General features: G+C 35.5%; 1 protein-coding gene across 7 annotated transcripts in view; it reads right to left on the bottom strand.

Annotated features, from left to right (window-relative positions):
- Positions 1 to 22,547, bottom strand: part of LOC123558619 (neurobeachin-like) — a 268,481-nt gene that overhangs the window by 43,911 nt on the left and 202,023 nt on the right. For all 7 annotated transcript variants that reach the window (XR_008371116.1, XR_008371114.1, XR_008371117.1 and 4 more), the window contains one exon: positions 5,334 to 5,451. Coding sequence is in view for 3 of the 7 variants with exons in the window: in XM_053544219.1 (XP_053400194.1) it covers positions 5,334 to 5,451 (118 nt within the window). In the remaining 4 variants the exon portion in view is untranslated. The remainder of the gene's footprint in view (positions 1 to 5,333; positions 5,452 to 22,547) is intronic.

Below are 22,547 nucleotides of genomic sequence, written 5' to 3'. Positions count from 1 at the left end.
AAAAAAGACAATAAATACAAAAATAATGGATCAATCAGTTTTAATGAATGCAGACTATATCCCAGGGTTATAAAGGTGAGTTTGGAAACCATTGTCTCAGAATCATGGCTTTCAATTGGATGATTCTGAGGACAATCTAAAAATTGACCAAAGGCACAATGCTATGTCAGACTGATTTCCAAACTCCGCTATTATAACACTGGATTTATTTTCAGACAGGCTTTGTACAAAATGTTAGTCTTTGGAGTGTGCACTTTTGGCCCTATAAATAAAAAGGGGAAATTTTGCATTGGTTACTTATAAAAATTAATATACCTCTACCTGTGGAAGAAAGAAAAATACATGAAAGCTATTTTCAATACAATTGTTCTTTGATTTATACACTTTCCTGAGATTCAAAATCATGCAATAACTGGAGATTGCTTTTCACAATAAACAAATGTCTCCCACCACTTAACTTGCAGAAATTGCAAAATTCCACAGATTACAGGCCATAACTACAGGGACAAGAGCTGTTTGAAAAACACATATGCTCCCCCTGATAGCCTTAGATATGTAATGACCTTGACCTTTGACCTAAGTTCAAGCTTGATAGGGTCATTTACTAAAGGAGACCAACCATCTTATAAAATTTGAAGTAGGTAGGTCAAACAGACCTTAAGGTATTGAATTAAAATAGATTTTACCCTAAGTAACCTTGACCTTTGACCCAGAAATTATTAAGGGTCATCTTCTCAAGGAGACTGGCTAAATCAATTTTGCTGATATTGATCTGTAACGGGTTTGATGCTAAGTGACCTTGACTTTTGACCCAGTGACCCAAAATTGATAGGATCATCTACTAAAGGAGAACAATTAACCTATGAAATTTGAAGTAGGTAGGCTTAACAGATCTAAGATATTGCTTTAAATTGGATTTGACCCTAATTGACCTTGACCTCATGACTGGGAAATTATTAGGAGACTAAACATCGAATAAAATATGAAGGCTCAAGGTAAAATAGTTCTCAAGATAATATCAGAAATGGATTTAACCAATTAGGAAATTGTGACCGTGATCTTTGACCAAGTGACCCCAAAAATCAGTAGGGATAATCTACTTAAGAAGACCAATCACCCTGTGAAATATGACAGCTCTGAGAATAATATATATCAAGATATTTAGCGGAAACACATTTCCTATATAAGGCAGCCATGACCTTGACTTTGGCCCAGTGACCTGAAAATAAATAGGGATCATCTGCCAGTGATGACCAACCTCCATATTAAATTTGAATATCCTAGGCCCAATTGTACTAGAGATATCATCCGGAAACAGATTTCCTATATAAGGCCCTGTGACCTTGACCTTTGGCCCAGTGACCAGAAAATCAATACGGGTCATCTGCCAGTAATAACCAACCTCCAAATGAAATATGAAACTCCTAGGCCCAATTGTACCAGAGATATCATCCAGAAAGTGATTTCCTATATAAGGCCTGTGTGACCATGACCTTTGGCCCAGTGACCTGAAAATCAATAGGGATTATCTGCCTGTGATGACCAACCTCCATATGAAATTTGAACACCATAGGCCAAGCATACTAAATATATCATCCAGAAGCGGATTTTCTATATAAGGCCCCTGTGACCTTGACCTTTGACCTACTGACCTCAAAATCAATAGTGGTCATCTGCTGGTCATGATCAACATCCCTATAAAATTTCGTGATCCTGGGCCCAAGCATTCTTAAGTTATTGTCTGGAGACGGTTTAACTGTTCCGGGTCACTGTGACCTTGACCTTTGACCTACTGATCTCAAATTCATTAGGGAACATCTGCTGATCACGACAAACCTCTCTATCAACTTTCATGATCCTAGGCCTAAGCGTTCTTGAGTTATCATCCAGAAACTGATTGGTCTACGGATCGACCAACAGACAGACTGACATCAGCAAAACAATATACCCCTCCTTCTTTGAAGGGGCGGGGGAGCACACTGGACCATAACATTCTAATGATACACACAACTAAGCTTGGCACTGAACACACCTGTGAAGTTTGGTGCAATTCCAACCAATGGTATAGGAGAAGTAGCACAGATATCATAGAATTTGACAAATTAAGGGTCATGACTCCACTGAACCAGAGCACTGCAATGTGGAGCAATATACGCCCAAAAGTATGACCTTTGACCCCTAAGTGTGACCTTGACCTTGAAGCGAGCCATCCGAAACATGCGCTCTGAATGTCGTCTTGATGTGGTGAACATTTGTGCCAAGTGTCTTTAAAATCCTTCAAGCCGTTCAAGAGTTACAGAGCGGACACGAAACATAGTCACATGACCTTTGACCCCTAAAGGTGACCTTTACCTATAAGCGAGCCATCCAGATCATGCCCTCTGCACGTTGTCTCGATGTGGTGAACATTTGTGTCAAGTTTCTTCGTAATCCTTCAAGGGGTTCAGGTATGACCGTTGACCCCTAAGTGTGACCTTGACCTTTTAAGCGAGCCATCAGAAATATGTGCTCTGCAAGTCATTTTGATCCGGTGAACATTTGTGCCATGTTCCTTTAAAATCCTTCAAGCAGTTCAAGAGTTACAGAGCGGACACGAAACAAAGTCATATGATCTTTGACCCCTGTGACCTTGACCTTGAAGCGAGCCATCAAGAACATGCGTGCACGTCGTCTTGATGTGGTGAACATTTGTGTCAAGTTTCTTTGAATCCTTCAAGGGGTTCAAGAGTTACAGGGCGGACACAAAATTGCTAACGGACGAACAGAGAGACAGACAGACACCGGCGTCATAACATAATACGTCCCTTTGGGCGTATAAAAATCATTAATCAGGAACATGCTTATGATATACAATGGTATATCGCAAGAACGTTAAACAAAGTAAAATCCGACCTATCAAGGGCCAAAAAGTTGACTGAAAATTACTGAACCGGAACATGCCTGTCATATACATAACTAGGCTTGGCACGGATAACTCCTGTAAGGTTTGGTCGAAATCCATATTAAAAACAGAATTAGCCAAATTATCACAGAATGCGATGAATCAAGAGCCATAACTCCACTGAAAATTAATGAACCAGTAAATGCCAACGACATTCACAACTAGGCTTGGTAAAAATCACCAAGATGAGTGGACCTAGTTTGAGACATACAGACAGACTGACTGACAGCACTTAATCAATCCCACTTGGTGGGAGACAAAATTCAACTTTAATACTTAACGTTATTGAAAACATTTAAAAAGAAGCTTCTGTTTATAGTTTTTACTCTAGATATTAGAAAACTAAGCTGGCTGTATAAAAAGCGTGTCAGAATTTTTGTCCAGTGTATTGAATTACAAAGCAGCAAGATGCAATGTTTATCAGGCAGCTGTTACCCTCAACATTTAGAAATGGTGTTCAGTTTGTAACTTACATCTGACAGTCATCATATCTTAACTAGAGATGCTTTTGAGAAAAGCGCATGTCTCCCACAACTGCCCCTATGAAAAATGTCTAGTGTCTCTGGATGGCTTAGATGAGTGGATCCAATTAGATAGTCTGGACGAGTGGATCCAATCAGTAATTCAAGGGCCATAAATCAAAAAAGCCTGGGCAGATTTGGCTAGTTATCGAACTTGGCTAAGGTCTTATGGCCAAACACATTTTGTGTTAAGTTTGGTGAAGTTCGGATGAGAAATGTTCGGTTTAGAGAGCGTACAAGTGTAAAAAGGCAGATTTTTCAGTAATTCAAGGGCCGTAACTCCAAAATGCCTGAACCGATTTGGCTAGTTATCGAACTTGGCCGAGGTCTCATGGTCAAACACATTTTGTTCAAGTTTGGTGAAGATCAGATGAGAAATGTTCGACTTAGAGTGCGGACAAGAGTAAAAAGGCAGATTTTTCAATAATTCAAGGGCTGTAACTCCAAAATGCCTGGACCAATTTGGCTAGTTATCGAACTTGGCTGAGGTCTCATGGTCAAACACATTTTGTTCAAGTTTGGTGAGGATTGGATGAGAAATGTTTGAATTAGAGTGCGGACAAGAGTAAAAAGGCCGATTTTTGGTAATTCAAGGGCCATAACTCCAAGACGCCTGGACCGATTTGGCTAGTTATCGAACTTGGCCGAGGTTTCATGGTCAAACACATTTTGTTCAAGTTTGGTGAAAATCGGATGACAAATGTTCAACTTAGAGTGCGGACAAGCTTTGTGACAGACACACAGACTGGAGTAAATCAATATGTCTCCCACACCACTGTGTGGTGGGAGACATAATAAATATAGGTGAACTTTTCATTTATTTTAATAACAAGAGGGCCAAGATGGCCCTAGGTCACTCACCTGAGAAACACACCGTAACAGTAAACATGTTTTACCCAGTGATTTCATGGAAACAAATATTCTCGCCAATTTTCATTTGGATTGGACAAAAATTGTGGCCTCTTGAGTTTAAACAAGTATTTTCTTTGATATGACCTAGTGACCTAGTTTTTGACCCGAGATGACCCATATTCAAACTCGACCTGGATTTCATCAAGGTAATCATTCTGACCAAATTTCATGAAGATCAATTGAAAAAAACAGTCTCTATCGCATACACAATGTTTTTCTTTGATTTGACCTAGTGACCTAGTTTTTGACCCCAGATGACCCATATTCGAACTCGACCAAGATTTCATCAAGGAAATCACTCTGACCAAATTTCATGAAGATCAATTGAAAAATACAGCCTTTATAGCAAACACAATGTTTTTCTTTGATTTGACCTAGTGACCTACTTTTTGACCTTAGATTACCCATAATCGTACTCGATCTAGATTTCATCAAGGCAATCATTCTGACCAAATTTCATGAAGATCAATTGAAAAATACAGCCTGTATAGCATACACAAGGTTTTTCTTTGATTTGACCTAGTGACCTAATTTTTGAACTCAGATGACCCATTTTCGAACTTGGCCTAGATCTCACCAAGGTCATCATTCTGACCAAATTTCATGAAGATCGTTTGAAAAATACAGCCTCTGTCGCATAAACAAGCTAAATGTTGACAGACGACGGACATCGAGCGATCACAATAGCTCAGGTGAGCTAAAAATAGATTTTAAAGTACATTGGCTGGTAACACTATAAGCATTAAGCACTTTCCGAACAAGTGTAATGAAAATCGGCGTGATTAAATCCGTGATCATTCTTGCATACCAGAGGTCTACCATGGTTCCCTGGTCTTGGGACGATGACGAACCTCTGGTGGCCGAGAAGGAACCGTAACATAATGTTTTTTTTTTTTTTGCATGCATATTAACTTTGCAAATCACGTAATTTCTATGAACAGATTTTCAACAAAACTCACTTCTGTTGGCGAGGAAAATTTCTATGGCTACATTCTGAAGAAGATATCTCCGTGAAAAGATGGCTCGGATCTCGTTGAAATTCCATTTCCCGTGCAAGTAGTCTATGTATGCCAACACCTAAAAATAGAATAAGCGTACAACATTAAGACTGATGCAAACTTTATTTCAACAAGCAAACTTTCATATAAACAACAATAAAATGCCTACAATAAAGGTGTCCATGTTTTACGGATGTAACAGCATCTTCACATTCATGTATTTCAAAAATGGTTTGAAAATAGACTAAAAACGTGTTATCTAACGGAAAAATTGTGAACGTCATTGAATCTGACCCCACTCACATAAATCAAACAATCATAAGGTGACGTCATGACGTCAGATCCAAGGAATGCATGTGCACGACAATACCAATTTATTAAGTCATCTTGAAAATGATTTAGTCGTGCGTTATTTTGAAACGTTATTATTTATTATACTGCAGAATGAAAAACGTATGTTACGTATTTTGTCAAAACAGTACCAGCAGCAGACGACAATCTAGAGCGAAAAAAGATAATGTCCCGCGCAAGAACAGTTTTCCCATCATCTGGCCGATCAAATAAGCTCATCCGATACTTTACCAAAGGAACAAATGCCGAATATTAATACCTCCCAACAGACTTCTAAACTGGTGTTCAATTTCAATGGCCAATTAACTTTTATCATGCAAAATTCCTTTTCTTGGAAACGAATCGATTGAATTACCCACATATCACAGCGCTGAAAAAGGCAATAACCCAATTATAGAATATAATCTAATTGTTTAAATGGGAACATCGGCTCCTCTTTTCACAAGTCCGTCCTCTTTTCACAAGTCCGCCGAACAAAACGAGATCTTTTCAAGCACAATAAATTACAGGAAATTTTACTCTAGGACTTTATAAACTTGTTCCGGATGAAAACTGTTCGACTAAGAGGGCGGACAAGGCTAAATTCGCAGTTTTTCGAGTAATCCAAGGACCATAATCCAGAGTGCCTGGAGCGATATGGGTGGTTATCGAAACTGGCCGAGATATTATGCCCACAAACATTGTCAGCAAGTTTGGTGAAGATCAGATGAAGAATGTTCGACTTTGAGAGCGGACATGCTTTTGGACGCCGACCGCCCGCCCGCCGCCAAGGGTGTTCACATAAGACGCCCCGCTCCTTGAGAGACAGGCGTATAAAAACGACACGAAGTTCAGTGACAGAATTAGACTTCTTTTTCTGACCAAGAAATTATAATAATTAAAATTGAATGTATGTAACTAGATACTGTTAATATATATGTGTGAATTATATTCTGTTCTGTATTTGTGTACGTTTACAAAATTTAGCTCATTTCCATACAAGAAAATATACATGCAGTCTCGTCCTTTATCTGCTCCCTCCTCAGATAAAAAACCAAACATGATGAAAAGCACATTAGCTCCGAGCTATTTTGTTAATCAAATATTAATAAATTAATGTCCCAATACACACAACTTAATCAGTTCCATTGCCCATTTGTTACAGTTTGATTGAAATATATTGTCGGATGCCGCCGATTTGATAGAAGCAAATAGTCCCCAAGCGATTTGAATTTCCATGGAAACGTTTTTTTTCCACGCAGAAACAAATATCACAATATATTTTTGCAAATTAAGAGAAGTGCTTCAAATACGACTGTGTAATCGGTCATTATTTGTTTGTAATGCAATTCAATATTCTACATTACAGCACATTAACTAAAAATGAACCCTTGGAAATACGTTATTATTTTCATTGAAAGGTATTTTTTTTAATTTGACCTCATATGGAATCGTAGATTGCAATGTAAGTCAATGAGAAATTATGGAACGTTTCAAACGTGCAAACTGAAGACCCCTTTGCTCGGATAATTATAAAGGGATGGTAGTGTTGTTTCACTGCTCATTCTACCTGTAAGGTCTACATAATTCATTCCAGACAGTGGAGAAAAATCAAAATGGCTTAAGAATGAGAAAGTTCTGAACATTTCAACATCTGAATGTATGAGAGCCATTTTATTTTCATGTAAATGTTAAACAAAATAATGGATTTGATACTCAATGTACTTTATAAGTACTTTTAAATCGTGTTAAACAATTAATCATCTTTTCCAAAAAAAAAATCGAAAAGAACAAGAAATGTCATATTTTACATCTAGAACTCAAGAAATTATACAATAATTCATCTTGACTATACATAAATCATTCAGTTGTATGCAAATGACGTCATAAACAACAAAATGTCTTCCCAAAAGGTCATTTAAAACTTTCATATATCTCTTTCAATAGTGGTTTACTTAAACAAGAGGGCCATGACGGCCCTGTATCGCTCACCTGACCTATTGACCTAAAGATCATCAAGATAGTTTCATTAAGATATGGTCATAAATGTGGCCTCTAAAGTGTTAACTAACTTTTCCTTTGATTTGACCTGGTGACCTAGTTTTTTATCCCATATGACTCAGATTCGAACTTGACCTAAAGATCATCAAGATTAACATTCTGACTAAGTTTCATGAAGATACAGCCATAAATGTGGCCTCTAGAGTGTTAACAAGCTTTTCCTTTGATTTGACCAAGTGACCTAGTTTTTGACCCAACCTGACCCAGATTTGAGCATGACCTATAGATCATCAAGATTAACATTCTGACCAAGTTTCATTAAGATATGGTCATAAATGTGGCCTGTAGAGTGTTAACTAGCTTTTTCTTTGATTTGACCTAGTGACCTAATTTTTGAACTTACATAACCCAGATTCTAACTGGACTTTGAGATCATCATGAGTTACATTCTGACCAAGTTTCATGAAGATATAATCATAAATGTGGCATCTACAGTGTTAACAAGTTTTTCCTTTGATTTGACCTGGTGACCTAGTTCTTGACCCCCAGATGACCCAATATCGAACTCATTCAAGATTTTATTGAGGGTAACATTCTGACCAAGTATCATTAAGATTGGGCCAAAGATGTGACCTCTAGAGTCTTAACAAGCTTTTCCTTTGATTTGACCCGGTGACCTAGTTTTTGACCCCAGATGACCCAATATCGAACTCATCCATGATTTTATTAAGGGTAACATTCTGACCAAGTTTCGTTAAGATTGGGCTAAAATTGTGACCTCTAGATTGTTAACAAGCTTTTCCTTTGATTTGACCTGGTGACCTAGTTTTTGACCCCAGATGACCCAATATCGAACACGTCCAAGATTTTTATGAGGGTAACATTCTGACCAAGTTTCATCAAGATTAAGCCAAAATTGTGACCTCTAGAGTGTTAACAGTCAAATTGTTGACGACGGACGACTGACGACGGACGGACGACGGACATAGGGCGATCACAAAAGCTCACCTTGAGCACTTTGTGCTCAGGTGAGCTAAAAATAATTACAGCGCTATGAATGGTTGGATGATAGCTTTCTTACTTTAAGGGGATGGAATGTCTACAAGTGAGTCGATTTCATATGTTAAGGCGTTTACCGTGTTGAAAGAATTTTTTAATCGTACCACTAATGGCAAAGTCATGACAGTTCAAAATTAATGAAATGCTCAAATTCAAGAAATGTCTAGCCATTTTGGAGCTTATGACGACATGAAACGATTTGCTAAAATAATTCAGCATTGTCTAAATCTTAAGGATCTAAAAGCATGAAAATTTCTTCCGACTAGACGGAGAAAATGGAGAAATCGTTTGGGTTTTTTAATGAAGAAAATACGGTTTAATAAAGAATTAAAATTAAACTAAATGCGAAATTTTGTTTGAAAAAGAATGGCAGCAAATGACTGCCAATTGCATTAAATATTGCAATGGTCACATCTTTTCTCATTTTAAGCCGATTTAGAAAATCCTTTCATAGTTTATCATTTAAAGGACCTAGCACAGTGAATGAAATTGCCTTTCGCTTTAAGATAATGTTTTCCCCAATCTCATTATTTTCGTATGCAAACGGTTATAGCAATGTGTACAAACTTTACTGTTGTTGCAACGTCTACAAAAAGAGAAGCAATTTCCCCAGATAAATCTTGTTTCGGCAATGCAGGAACATTCTGAATTATTTTGTTTGATATCTGAACAAAAGTCATTATAAAAATGATGGCTTCATCAGAGCAACAAATGTCTTGTTTTCTAGACCACTGGATTGCCAAAATCCTATTTCACGGTATAGAAGCAACCTATCAAAATACGATTCCTGTTCAGCCAAATGGTTTCATACAAGACAGTCAAGTAGCAATTTCTGCGATCAAAATGATTGAGGGTCTATTTTATTTGTATAATTATCCCATCTTTGCTTGGAGTCAACCGTTCAAAAACAAACTCGAACGCTCTTCGATCACTTTCCACTGCGCAGCATACCAGCCAATTATTTCCCACTCAGGACAGGAATATTCCGTTACTATGGAAACTGAGCATTTCCGGGGAATTGGAAATGACAATTATTTCGTGGTATACATGACTTTTGCGTGACGGCGGATGAATATCTCTCGGAAGGCACTATATCAAAGAGTACTATTGGGAGATCTAACTCAATTATTTGCCAGACCTGGTATTTTGTTGGCCAGTTTGAAGCCTATTTGGAATAATTGCAGACGACAGCCTCGTATAACATACATCCCAGGGGAACGCTGCAGACGAGACTTTCTGATGCTTCCCAATTTTAGATACATGAAGTTTTTTCCGGGATAGAGTGAATTTACAAGTAAGCCAAAAAAGAACGCTGGTATCAAAACATATACAAATGTACAATTATTTCTGTCTTCAATGCATGTCAGTTTTCATCAAAACACTATATTCCTTTACAAAACAGCACGTGTGGACATTCTATAATTCCATACATTACAAAAATATATTATAAGTGATATTATTAATTATTATAGAATACAAATGTATAATTTATATTCTGCTCCCCTTTGTTACATCTCGTGCCAAGCTCCATTAGTGATTACTGACAGTTACATACAGGAAACTGTATCATAGTCATTTCATATAAATTCTATAGTCGCATTACTTTTCATATCAACACCGTATTTATCCTATATGTAAAGAGAACCTTCTTTGATTTCGACAGAGGGTCTTACTGGAAATAAATGCGAAAAGGAGTAAAATTATTAAAGAATGTGGTCATGCATGTAACAATATCAGAATAAACGAACCGTGAATTTATTCAAATTTGTTCTCCAAAACATGTTCTGTTTAAATAATGCTTTATGTCAAATCATAGGAACTTACATTGTGCGTGAAAAAAAAGAGCATACTTGGTGAAATTATGAACAAAATATGACTGCATAAACAATAATCAACATTGTCTGACTGGTACTTCTGTGCTAAGATATTGTCGTATAATTACTCTCTATAAAGAGAAGAATTTCCATCCTAAATTTTATTGTAGAAATGACCATTGCTTTTCTGATTAGGGAAATAATTCGGCGACTTCTTTCGTATATTTCTTTGTAAAAACGCTAAAATGAAGGTCGCTTTTCCGGACAACTACACGCTGGCGTTTTCCCCAAGTTTACCAGACTCCGGAAAATAGGCCGATTTTCCGGAGTACAGAAACGTTCGTTTTCTGTGACTATAAAAAAAGTAACTAACGAATGTTAGACAGCTTTTTCAGGACAGAACAGAATGTGCATTTCCCATACAACGTAGTAGAAAGTTCACTTACTAGTGTAACAACGGTAAAAGAAAATTTAAAAATGATGAACGGGTTCATTTCCTTTTAAAAGCTTTTTACGCACCTGGACAAAATTACGTGACGACTAATGAGCAAGAATTAAATTTAAGACATTTAATGAAAAGGTTTCCAGATGACTAAAGCCCATCTTTGGTCTCTAGTTACGTGTGAAATATGGTATATCTGCTGAAACACTCGTGTAACGTATCATACTGTCATGTATCACCGACACGGCAATTTTTAAAATTGAAATAATTAACTGCTATAAACCACTGGTTCTATTTTTCTTTTGTTAATGAAGACCAATCATGAGTTGAATCCAGTGACAGCTTTTTGGAACCTCTTGCCCTAATTTATATTTCTGTCACATTTTGAAACCCATGATTTTTCACTTTTTTGACGAACATCCTTTTCGAAGAAGGAACAACTATGGCCAATCACAGTGACTTGTGAGTTCTTTTTAACGACTGGATAAATTAAAATACTGTGGAGTACTCTTTGGAATTTGTGTAATTTATTTTTTACAATGACAATTATTAATTTTGTAAAGAAACAATTAAGGTTCTGGACCGACTTTTTGAAAGGTTGAAATTATACGCCTACTTGTATACTAGTATCTTACGTATGTTGAATTTACTACTTAATGTATTTCAACTTCATACAATATCTTGAAACTTCAAGGCCGTATATGGTAATAGAATACGGTTTAGTATCACATATATCTTATACATGGATAACTATTAGTTTTCTATTGTAATTATATTTTATGGATTTAATAACGGACTTGAACACATACGCGAATATTCATTAATTCCTTCTATATTTAATATCTTCATATCTATTACATATCTAACAGCGTAAGCTTTTACAAATCAAAAGCAAATTGAAAGTCAATACGGAAAAGAACCGATCTCAGTCTATATATGCCATATGTTTTCTTTTTTTTTTTCCTTTTTTTTAGTGAGTGGGGGTAAAATTAATATTACTAACGCAAATAAACATCCTTATTTCAGTGGAAAAAGCAATTTCTCAGCATTTTATGTCTTCATTTTTTAAAGAAACATTAGAAATACGTTTCATTTGCAAAATTTAAATTTTGAACGTTTCTGAGTCTGTCTGAAGTGGCGCTTTCAAAATTAACCTACAAAATTATACCTTGGTGTTTGTATACAAATATGTAATGCTAATGAAATTTAAAAAATGATATTCGTGTACAGAAATATATATAAATTAAAACAAAAAATGAATAAATGAAATAAAAATAATGTTCCATTTAAAGATATATGATGTAAATAAATACATAAATTCATGTGAATGAATGATCGAATGAAATAAAAAAGAAAGAAAGAAAAGAAGAATAAATTGATCTGAAACAGTTCATGGGTATCCCCTAGAAGGCATATGAACTTGGAATGGTTTTATCGGTTCGGTGCCGTTATACTTAGTGAATTCTGCGTGGAAATGAAATCGTAGCCTGCTAGCGCCAAGTGATTCTGCCTTTGCGACCAGTGCAAACCAAGATCACTTTTCAGTCAGTAAATTTTCAGTGAACACCCCTTGGTTCTGCACAAATTGCATGATGCACCAGTCCATTTTAGAAATATAGCAGGGTAAACGTTAATAAACACACCGCAAATCTCATTCTATCAATATATATCTAATTGGCGTTGACAACCAGTAGAAATCTAACTTGACCAAGATGACACGTTTATGGAAATTATCATAGATATGTATCTAAACAATCAATGATAAAGATATTAAAACAATACTTAGGATGCTCGTGGGTGGCCGAAATAGCGTGACTTCAAGGCCGGACACTGACCATTTCGTTCATATTTGCACCTAGATGTCTCCACTTTAACCATAAACAGTGTAATCAAATAAAGAAATATTAAATCTGTCAACGTTTAATTGATATTTTTCACGGAGTATCTGCGTGTTACATATTGCAAATTCCAGAGGTAACCACAGCAGAATCGTTGTCTGCAGGTAAGTAAAACAAGGTCAACGAGTAATGTTTGAAGTTTTCGCCGGCGGTGCGTGCACAGAACTCCAGCGGCACTGATAAACTTAATTTGAGCCATTTCGTTACTGCAAATCGACAAAAAAAATGTAGTTCTATGCTCCCACCCCCTCATCAAATCATCAGTTTTTCTATGCATGACTCAAACATGTCGGATGAATTTGAATATGAATAATGATTCGACTGACATGTACAAAAGTCTGGCGACAACATCGTAAAACCGTGAAACAGAACCAGCAGCCGACTATCGAGGTGACATACATGTTGTAAAACTATAAATTTTGATCGGAAACAATTAGAGATTTTTCATATGATCTTGCATCCCTGTCTGTATTTATGCGTAGTCCAGCGCCAGCATGAAGTCAAATTTGAATAATGACCTAAATGACATGAACACAATTTTGGCGACAACTGTACAGATCTTAAAACAAAGTGGGTTTTGAAATGAAGCCGACAATGGACTACCCAAGTGTAATATATGTTGTAAATTTATAAATCTTGATCGGAAACAATTAGAGGTTTTAATATTGAGTCTACGTCCCTGTCTGTGTTGATAGTAAGTCCAGCGCCAACATGAAGGCAACTCATACATGAATAATGTCCAGATTGACATGTACATCATGTTGGCGACACATGTACAGATCTTAAAACAATGTATTCTTTGAAACTGAGTCGATAGTCGCCTTTACAGGTGAAATATATGCTGTAAATTAATAAATTTTGATCGGAAACAATTAGAGGTTTTGAAATGAGGATCGGCAGTGTCTCGGCAATGACAATGTCCAGCGCCAACACGGTTAATACCAGACGACAAAATTTGTCAATTTCAGTTGGAAACATTTAAGTTATGACAATAATAATTAAAGTACAAGAATGACTTTTTTTCTCGTGTATAGATTAACTTTACTTATGAACCCTTTGTTGGCAAACAAATAAAGTAGTTACGCTAAATTTTATTATTCTGAAACCCAAATATGGTTAGAACCTTCGGGTATTCATTCAAAATTCCAAATCTGATGTTGCAAGACTTATGTATATTTTTATATTTTTATCTGGTCAAAGACATTCATGTATTTAGAAGAATGGCTTATTCTAATCTTTCTTTGATATAAACTAAGGTGACTAAGTAAAATCATTTCTAGGCAAACAAATAATGTAGTTTTGCTCAATTTTATCATTCTACATAATATATTAAAGAGGTCGGATTGAGATACATTTTGAAGACGTCTGGAGAATACGAACTGATTTAATTTCGAAATATGAATAATCACCTATTCTGACATTTACAATATTTTGGCGACAACTGCAGTGATTGTAATACAAAATGTTTTCTGAAAAGACTACTTTCTGACTACCGTAGGTGAAAGAGATGTCGTAAATTTAGTAAGACTGACCGAAAAACAATTAGGACAATTTATAACTTTATCACCTGTGGGTCACTAACGACACTGACCAAAGTCCGACAGACTTGAGAGGAAACAGAAAGACAATTGAGCCGCGCCATGAGAAAACCAACATAGTGGGTTTGCGACCAGCATGGATCCAGACCAGCCTACGCATCTAATATCTAATATAAAGTTTTCAATCGTTTTGTGCACTTCAATTAAATAATTTCTGATAAAATATTGCGATTGACTGTTAGCAGAGACAAACGCCCTGAAATTGTCACACGTAGACTAACTTTTACTTTTCGTTCTAACATATATAAAAGCCTTTTGAATTAAGTAGAGCTAACTGGAGAAAATAAAAAATGCCATGCACATGTACACAATTTAAAATTACTGTAACTTGAAAATACTGTTATTATATTATTATGAAATGCCTTGGGTAAAAAGCACAATCTACGTCTTGCCAAAGTCTGCTGTCCAATGACATAATTATTATTGCGCGAAACAAGGGTAACGACAAATATATTAGCACTCACTTCGTTTGATTTTTAAAACTAATATTAGATATAACGTGTAGATGGGTATCTGTTATTTCACATTAGGTTTTCATTTTCACTTATCGCTAGTTTTGAAATAGAACCATTTTCTGTATAATTTCACTGCTTGATAAAGTAAGACAAACGTCATTTTAAATATTACCTGTACTATGGGTTGACATGTGACCAGCATGATAGCTAACACCAACAGCAACAGTTTCAATACATATACGGGTATCATCAAATGCTAGAGAAAGATTTGTGTCATGTCTTTAATGCTGACAGGAAGAGCATTTTGTATTCAGGATCAAAGATCACGTTATGTTTAGTCTTTGTATCATTTCTTTTAACGTGACAACTACCCCACCCCTAATTTTTCGTATAGATCATTAATAAGAACAACAATAAAACAGCAACAGCTAGACATTTCAACTCCTCATGACTTTAACCTATCTGTGCAAAACGTAATTTTACTAAACTTTTGAACAAGTTAGATTGAAAAAGAGAAAAACCTTCCCGAGAAATATATCTTATGGGACGTTTTTGCAAGCATTCTTGGCCGAATCATCACCCATAAACACTTCTGTCGCCACAAGCATATGATAATTTATTAAGAAGTAATACATTTAAAGTACATACGGTTTACACTTTTTTGTAAAACAAAAGAAAAAAACAACAAACGGCCGCTAGGAACGGAAATTATTGCCTGAAAGGTACATGAAGCAAAAAAAAAGTGACTAAGGCTAATTAACCGCAATTTGACACTGATATCCTGATTGTTCACATACTAGACTCTCCCTGCATCATTTATTTCACATTTTCAACTAATTAATAAAGTATATATGACACGCATTTGTTTCAGACAAACGGACAACATATTAAGCAAATGTATTTCATAATTAGAAATGCAGTTAATGACTATACTTAACTGGTCACTATAAAACGTCTTATTTACAAATCTGTCCACAAAACGAAACAACCAAAATCCAACTACTGTATACAGTTCCAGTTAGTTTGCATACTAAAACAGACAAACCGGCAAATTTTACGGCGTTTTTTATGACTAGAATTCAATGACAATCCAACATTGCATGTGAACTATTTCATTATTTCGAAAATAATGCTGGGATTAAATACGAGACATCTCTTTTCTAATGATAATGTACGATTTTTTCCGTCTATGACATTTGTCGCCTCGTGCTGAAACGTGCACGCAAGCACGAGACCGCGTGACCTATTGCATGGAAACCGGATATTTCTCAAGAGTACACGACTTGTCAATGTTGACAGAAACGGATTAGCAGAAGTCCCCGTGAGCACAGAGCGCTAATAACTTTCATAGAATTCGAAGAAAAAAAGCTGATATTTGCAGTCAGGAAACTAACACTGTCATGGCAACGTGATGTTTCTTTTGACTTGCGTCAATTAAATGTAATACCTTAATATTCATATAGAACGAAATATTCGATATTGAGGGAAAATACATAACATGTAAATTTCAGCTATGGAGTCCATTTCTTTTCACTGAAAAATATCCTGTATGCAGCAAACTGCAATGGCAAATGATAAACCTGGAACGATTTCCCTAACTGCACAACGTAATTATGTATGTTGCATCAAAACATAAAGTCAAGCAAGTATATGACGGGCCCCCAGTTATTCATTTCAGAGATGAAACTCTAGACTACAGTACCAAAGAAAAGTTACTCGGCGTTACTATTGAAAATGATTTGTCTTGGAATACACATGTTGATAATATTTTGAAAAAATGCAATTCACTTTTATACCTGTTGTCTCGCATCAAAGTACATCTTTCTGTACATATGAGGAAAATGTTCTATAACTCTTACATACTGCCTCACTTTGCTTACTGTTGTGTAATATGGGGAAGCTGTTCTAATTCATTAGAAGACAAAATTGTTAAGTTTCAAAAAAGAGCAGCTCGCCTAATTCTTGATAAAGACTTCGATACCCCTTCTGCTGAATTATTTCGAGAATTAAACTGGATGACTTTTCCGGAGCGGGTAATATTTCAGAAAGCAGTTTTAATGTACAAAAGTCTAAACGATCAAGCACCTATTTACCTCAGAAATTCATTTACATTTAGCTGTGATATACATGACATACATGCTCGAACTTTGAGGTCAGATTCTAATTTGCAGCTTTACCTTCCTCGACCGAAAACTGAACTATTTTAAAAAAGTTTTACCTATTCTGGTGCTACTATCTGGAATTCCTTACCAAGTCATATAAAAAGAGCATCATCAGTAGGGCAATTCAAATCACTATACACAGCTTGGCACAACACACAATCATAATACTTAATATTTCTAATATTGCACTTCGTATAGTTATAGTATAAACAAAATACTGGTATTAAATGCACTTGTCTGTCTTCTATATGTTACAATGTACCATGTAAATATTTTAGATGTATATGTTATGTATTGTTTTGAGGGCCTCATGGAAGATTGATGTTATTCGTCAAATGAGTTTTCCTCGTTAAATAAAGGCTTTATTATTATTGTTATTATAAGATAACAACTCTGCAAACACATTTCATGTTATTGGACGTATGAAGTTACTTTTGATTTCAATCAAGGAGCAAATGATGTATTTCTTTCAATCCGATATTGAAGTCCCTGCTTTCTGTCATTTCGAGACTTATCAACAATAGCCGATCCATATGGAACACGGGAAAGCGTACTAAAATAACGCCGCTATCTAATCTTGGACATCAGTCGGCAGACGCTGTTTTAATTGTTCTATGATGAACTCTTCAAAGCCAATAAAGACGCAATCGAAGAAATACACAATCATAATTATCGTGATCAGTATCAACTCTATCACCCGCGATCTCTTTGACCAATTCCCTAGCATTCCTCATGCGGAACTTGTATCTATAACCAGAACGAGGCTGGCAATAGTATCTGCCTCCCTGCAAGGCGTTTGTCGTCACGCGGCCAATAGTTACGTCATGTAGTAGTAAGATCAATAGAACTGAAGATCGTAATTTTGCCAAATATCTATCATGCTTGATTAACGTCTGTAATTGACTGTAATTGAAGGAAGGACGTCTGAATATCCTAATAACTGTCTCTTCAGCTTTTCTGGCAATCAGCAATTATTTGCCACTTACAAAAACAAAAAACCTGAATATCCTGAAATATTATTTTCAGAACAGCAGATCTAGTAACTCTATTTCATAGCTGCAATCAATAAATTAAACAATCTTGTTTGACACTGGGATGTGAACTAATTCCGAAAGAGAAAAATACAATAAAAGGTAAACTATGGACTGGTGAAATGGCCCCTCGTTTCTGAAATTCAAACATGAGCATAACATTTGGTCAATCAATATCATCGAAACTAAATATATGTATATTTTCATTTGTATGTTTAAATGGTTTTGTGTTTATTAGGGGTCTCATAGAAAATAAGATTTTGTATGTTATGTATAAAACTTAATGAATTTCACTCTCTTCAAAAAAAAAAGAATTTATTATTATTATTAATATAAGCTGATAAATAAGCTTTATAATACAATTGGCAGGTACGTCTGTATGACGCAAAGCATTGCCAAAACTAAACGCAAACATTACAACATTGCTTTGGTTTCCCAGGCACGTCTTCTTCAATAATGATCAAATCAAAGTTCTAGGAGATCTAATCACTGCAATAATTAATATGTGCTCTACTTCAAAGCCAGAAGATACAGTTATGTGTCCAGACGCCTCACTGGTCAAGATGTAGTAGATAACTGCGCAAGGCTAATTGTTCCAAATTACTTGCAGTGTTCCCAACAAAAACCTTTCAAACGGAAATAAACCAGTGATGGTAATACTAAGTCAACAAAATATTCATCTGGAATCAGAAGAATATTTAATTCAAAGGCACGCGATTACAAAAGCGAGTTAAAAATTCTCTGGCATCGGATCAGCTTATTCTGGGCTCAAACAACATGGCAGGACAACAGTCTGAGATTGGTTTCAAAAATCAGTTTATAAACGTTAACAGTGGTTTTCTACTGGAGTTAATCTATTCAAAATATAGAATAAGTTCGTAGAAAAATTGCAAACGATTATTTCGTTATGTAAAACTCTTCTAAGCAAAATGAATGATTAAACAAGATTGTTTTCATTTACATCCATAATGTACGTAACCACCCGTGAAAAAAAAATAACACAGGAAGAAATGAAGCAATCTAAAAGTATGAACTTTATCAGTAGTATTTTAAAAAAGTTTTGTACATATCGACTTCAAACAAATTCGGTCATTTATCATCGCATCATTTTCAAACTTGTTGTCCAAATTTGCCGGTGGCATGGTTGTCGCCGCAAATCGAAGACGGCGCCGACTAATGTACCCACTAAGTCAAGCGTCCAGCATGAAAGAACATAATCGTCTGCGCGTGCACAAATCAAGCAATAAATTCACCACCTTGGGCAAGAAAATGGGCAATTCAGGTTTGAATCATATCGCCTTCAAAACTTATAGCACCTCAGATTATTTTTGAATGTCAAAAAGACACAAATACCCATAATATGTCAATTTCATGACATAATACCATCGGTTTTTAGCAATGAAAATGTCCGAGACAAGCGGAGGACGCCATTTTTGACCAAATGTCATTGAAAATGGCGAAACTGCTATATCATTGCATCAAAACCATACCAAATAACTCAGTGACAGTTTATTACAAAAAATATACGATTTCAAACATAACGTTCATATATTGATGGCAGATTTCTTGCATACGGCAAAGGTCTCGTGACAAATTATACGCGAACCTGCAGAAAATAGTGTAACTGTCAACAAAAAGATCACGCAACTGTCATCAAGGACGCGATTCCAGGTAGATTTGTTCATATAAATCAAAATCTAGTGTTATAAGAACCTGGCGTTTATACAACAAAGGGTGGAAATATGACCACAAATGTCTTGCAAATATCTTAATCATACGGCTATGCAATAATGGCACTGGCTTATCCTGTAAACTTAATTAATTCACTAAACAAGAAATGGAAACAATTTCAATAAAGAATAAAAGATACAAAATTATGAAAGCAAATGTTTTAACAGGAAGGTCTAAAACGGATCAGTTGTTCCAGGTTTTAATGATATAGGAAATATTCGCCAAAGTAACCAATCTATACAAGGTGAGAATACTGCTTTGAATATTCGGAAATTACACATGCTCTGGATATGTATCAATATTCCTTCCAAGCGTTTATTTTAAAGTTATTTGAAGACTCTAGGCTATTTTAGCTATTCAAAAATTTCCAATATTGCATAAAATTTATACGTTGAAGTACATTATTAACCATTTTCTTCAGAGCAGGATTATAAAGCTTGTTTATACTATTATAAATTAAATTTCATCAACCTCCCTACAACAATAATTACGGCTAACAAGATAATGATGGATCTACAGTGACCTGTATTCTGGCTCCAGGCATTAGGTGGACATACCTTCGAACATGACAGTTATGTCAGAAGCCGCGTGCTTAAAATTGATGTAACGATATGACCGTTGTCCACCCGCGCCGCTCTGTCTGACCACTGTGGTCACTTCTGGTAGCCAAAACCTATAACTCGAACATAATTGTCACGTACAGTGTGGTCTGAAGTTTTGACATACAAAATGTGAAAATATGTTACAGAGGTATTAAGGTACACTCTCCAATCTACTAATATTTCTATGCAAGGATATTTCCTAAAGATAATGGCGTTTGGTCCTATAACTCGAAGAGCAATCATCGCCCTAAATGAATTAAATAAAGCTATTAAATCGCCGTATGAGAAACGGGGCATACAGTCATTTTTTTTATTGAATTTCACTTATATTAATAATTTTATGTTAATTTTCGAAACAATAAAATCATGTTTACATGAAGTTGTTGGGACATATCAATACTATGAGTGATATGATAATAAATATAAGCTTTATAGTATAATTTGAAGTGCAAATCACCATCCAAATTAACCCTTAGCCAGCTGGCGGCAGATGATTCTGCCTTTGCGACCAGTGCAGACCAAGATCAGCCTGCACATCCGTGCAGTCTGATCATGGTCTGCATTGTTCGCAATTCAGTCAGTAAATTTTCAGTGAAAACCCCTTTGAGTAATAAGTGGTACTGTCCAAACTGAAAGATGGACCAGTCCATTATAGAAATATAGCAGGGTAAGGGTTAAAATAGGACATATTCGTTGCTTGGAAATGATCAGCAAAAGAACAAATACTGTTGTCTGGGCAAATTACTGTCATTAAAATTTTATGGCGGATTGGCGTAAATGTAAACTTACATTCCTATATAAAAATTGGCCATCTACACGTCTGTATGCGATATTGACAATAAATTTTATTACACCACACATATCGGAACGCTGTATTTTCAATGGCGCCGCATTTTAAGTTTTTCAAAAAATTTACGCGATATTAAAATGTCAAAATTTCAGACCTTAAGAAAGTTTGTGCATTTGCTTCGGGGTAGCAAAATATTACATGCATAAACATTGTAATAAGCGCATAATCTATTAATGAATGTGATGTCAAGGCTGATTTATGGTCAAATTTGTGACTAATAAATGTTCTTTTGATGTTAAAAACGGTCACTTAAGGCGACGCAAAGTCTTCAGTTTTATTACAGTTTCATTAGGTTTAAACTTTTGCCCACTGCTGTCATTATTCACGGCGGCAAATAGCCAAAATGTCTTTGAAGTCTGGATTTTAAGCCACTGGCTTCTTGTCCGACTTTGATCTGAAATTTTAATTCGTAATTAACATTTTAATTACGGATTTATTTCATTAATTTTACAACTAAAGTTCCGGAAATGGAAATTAAAACAAAAAGTCACAAGGAATTGGTACAATATATCACGTTATCGTCCGAAAAAATTCATTTATTTGTTTGAAATATTGTACGTCGAACTACGATTCGCTCGAATATCTTCCTTCTCTTAAATCCAAAGTCCGGTCCCCGTATTTGATCATTTTAGAAAATTTTCTGGAACATTTTTCGGAACTTTGTTCAAACATTATACATTATTTATAAACAAATAAACTGATGATAATCGTCTTAGATGATGAGAATATTTTTGATCAAACAAGAAAAACATGACGATATAAAATGTTTGATTCAAAGGTACTATTTCTCCTTTGTTTTCCGGGCTGTCAAACTTTATCAGAAAGAATGTCAACAAATTGATTCTTCACACTCAAGTGTTTACTTTCAGATAAATATCAGAACTATCGCTAGATATTACTTCCAATCAAACTTGGTATGAAGTGGAAAATTTGAAACAATTTTATCTACTTGTTTTTACATTCTTCTCCAGTATCTTTTTCGGTGATTTTCGAACAGATTTCATTATATCCTAAGTACACGTGAAATAGCATGACAAGTTTTATTTAAGCATGTAAAATAAGGATTCTTAAAGTGAACTGACAACGCCTTATAAAACGACATAGTTTACATAGAGAATATTTCCACGACGATAATGTAGAGGCATTTTTCCGTAATAATGTAAGACTATTTCCATGATGGATAATGTAAAAATTATTTCCAT

Source organism: Mercenaria mercenaria, chromosome 5 (assembly GCF_021730395.1).
Source record: "Mercenaria mercenaria strain notata chromosome 5, MADL_Memer_1, whole genome shotgun sequence".
Lineage (NCBI taxonomy): Eukaryota > Metazoa > Mollusca > Bivalvia > Venerida > Veneridae > Mercenaria > Mercenaria mercenaria.
Note: the sequence above shows the minus strand (reverse complement) of the source record. Positions and strands in the feature narration are given on the sequence as shown.